At 43.3% G+C, this 2,486-nt stretch overlaps 1 protein-coding gene across 1 annotated transcript; it reads right to left on the minus strand.

Moving 5' to 3' along the window:
* Positions 1–1,038: 1,038 nt before the first annotated feature.
* LOC130998693 (uncharacterized) lies at positions 1,039–2,280 on the minus strand. Its single transcript, XM_057924104.1, has one exon. It carries the CDS (start codon positions 2,278–2,280, stop codon positions 1,039–1,041), a length of 1,242 nt encoding a protein of 413 aa, XP_057780087.1.
* Between the last annotated feature and the right edge of the window lie 206 nt (positions 2,281–2,486).

Genomic DNA, 2,486 nt, shown 5'->3' on the forward strand with positions numbered 1-2,486 from the left:
GCCGGAACCACCAGATCCTCACCAACCTCCGCGCCACCCACCGCCGTCCGACCCCATCCTCTGTTGCCAGCGCCAGATCTGCCGTTCAGTGGGCAGATCACGGCCGTGACCGTCTTGCGGCAGGCGATGAAGCATCAAAGCAGCTCCAGACTATCAATTTCTTCAGTTTGTGGAATGCGAATTTTCAGATCTAGCGCCACAGCCGAGCTTATTCCGGTGGAGCTCCTCGGCGGACCGCTCGCGGGGTCCTGGTTCTCTCTGCGGTGGCGTAGCCGGTGGAGATGCGGAGTGAGCTCTGGAGAGTGCGCGACGAAGATGAACCTTACGTGGCGGCGACAGTGAGTGACGACGATTTGCAACCGGAGGGGCGGCGCGATGGGACGATGACGAAGAAGATGGTGGAGAGAGAGAGAGAGAGTCGAAATCGAAATTGTGAGATTGTGAAGCTTGAGAGAGATAGAGGAAAGTGGCTATTTTTTAAAATTTTAATGTAAGGGGCAATTTTGTACTTTTACACAAAAATTGGCCAAATTTTAATGTTTTTATTTCATAGGCCAAATTTTAATTTTACTATATGAAAGTGGCTATATTTATATATTACCTCTTGTACGAATGCTACCCTCTACGAAATCACGTTAACAATTCTTCGGCAAATGCTATTGTCTATGAAATCACATCAACAATTCTACTCTATTATTCGATTTCTGATGACTGCCATTTCCAATTAACACACTCAAAATAAGAGCATTTCCAACCACATGTATTGAGAAATAGAAGGTAAGTTCCATTAATGAGATGATTAATTGAGAAACACTGGCAAAGGCCACAAGGATTCACAACAGCATATTTCGCCTACTAATCTAAAAATTCATATGCTCAATATTGCCAGTCGCCTCCAACTCTACTGCAATTGCTTCGAAATGCATCCAATACAAGAAAGTTTAGAATATAAACTCTAACAATCCATTTGAATCACCATGGCTTCTTTAGCTAGCTCAAGGCCTTCCCCAACTTCACCAGCCCTCCGACGCCGCATCATCACACTATGCTTTCAAACTCACAGCAAGACAGGGAGCAAAACCTTGAGCTTCCGATTGCAAAAGACGAAGATCGTTGCTTACAAAGCTTCTCCTCTTTCAGTCCTCGACATACATCGTTGTGATGTGTTCTTTCGCCAATCTCATCACAATAAGGCTTAACGAATCTGTCAAAGAATCTAACCTCTTGTAATCTAGCAACTGCGGAAAGAGATGGCCACTTTTCAATCAGACTCATACTTTCCAAAAGTCGAAGTATTTGCAGACGCGGCTCAAGCGTCTTCTTCACACTGCACCGGAGTGCTACTGGACAAGTGACGATGCTCGATATCTTGTACCTACCGGTAGCAAGCAGATGCTCTACGACGTCCTTCATTTTCTCCTCAGATTGTGAAAAAACTGATGGTTGCTTCTTAAATATTGTGAGTATATCATCATCAGAAAATCCCAAATCGCGGAGAGTTTGCGCCTTGACTTCCCACATCTCTTCACTCGTATGAGTAAAAAGATTCGCAGCTTGGATAAAAACAGCTGAAGTATGAGGGATCCCAAATTCTATGGTCCAGACTACAGATCTCCGCACAGTATCCGGATCGAGCAAGAAAAATCTCGGGCGAAGTTGGAGTAAATGAAGACGGATAAGCTCCATTGGAATGCTATAGCTCTTCAAGATTTCCATATTTGGCAATAAGGTTTCCTCCAAATTGATTAACAGAAAATGGCTGCGTCGTTTCAAAAGTCTGGCCACATCATGATCGGATCCCAGCAAGCACTTCAGCGTCGATAGTCTGGGAATGATCCTCTTCTCATAATTTGAATGTAAAATAACCGGATTTTCGGATATTATCTTGGCAATCCCCTTGGGGCAAAGGCCTAAATTTCGGAATACATTGAATTTGAAATTCATGGTCTCAATAGTAAACCCTAGAACTCGATAATCAAAATATGCGACGACTTTCTGCAGCTGAGTAGCCGTAAAACCATTCTCTTTGAGGAATGACACTACTGAATCAGCTCTTATGGGGCAACTAGATTTAGGTAAAGCCGATGAAGTTAGTGAAGCTAAAACAGGATGAAATTGGTATTTGTTGAGCAATAGATCGTGGATTTCAGGGTTAGGGTTTTCCACCCTCCAAGTGGAGAAGAAATGGATTGACGGGAAGAAATGAGCATTGGAGTTGCAGAGAAATGAATTAGGGTTTGCAAATAAACAGGAGAGATTCCTGCGTGCAGTTGCAATCATGTTTGATAGAAATAGAACTTGTATTGGGAAATGATAAACGACTCGCCTGTAAAATGGACGGATTGAAAGCTTCTGGATTGAGGGTTTCTGAAGCAGCGGCGCCGCCGTAGCAAAATAGTCTCAGTTTTCTCCACTTTTTATTTTTGTTGAGAACTAAACTAGGGGGGTGTTTGGCTAATGTTATTTTAAAGAGCTTATAAAATGTG

This window comes from Salvia miltiorrhiza, chromosome 8, assembly GCF_028751815.1.
Source record: "Salvia miltiorrhiza cultivar Shanhuang (shh) chromosome 8, IMPLAD_Smil_shh, whole genome shotgun sequence".
In the NCBI taxonomy this organism is placed as follows: domain Eukaryota; kingdom Viridiplantae; phylum Streptophyta; class Magnoliopsida; order Lamiales; family Lamiaceae; genus Salvia; species Salvia miltiorrhiza.

Bases quoted from the DNA above. Each gene is read 5' to 3' on its own strand.
- LOC130998693 (XM_057924104.1), bottom strand. From the start codon at position 2,280: ATGATTGCAACTGCACGCAGGAATCTCTCCTGTTTATTTGCAAACCCT.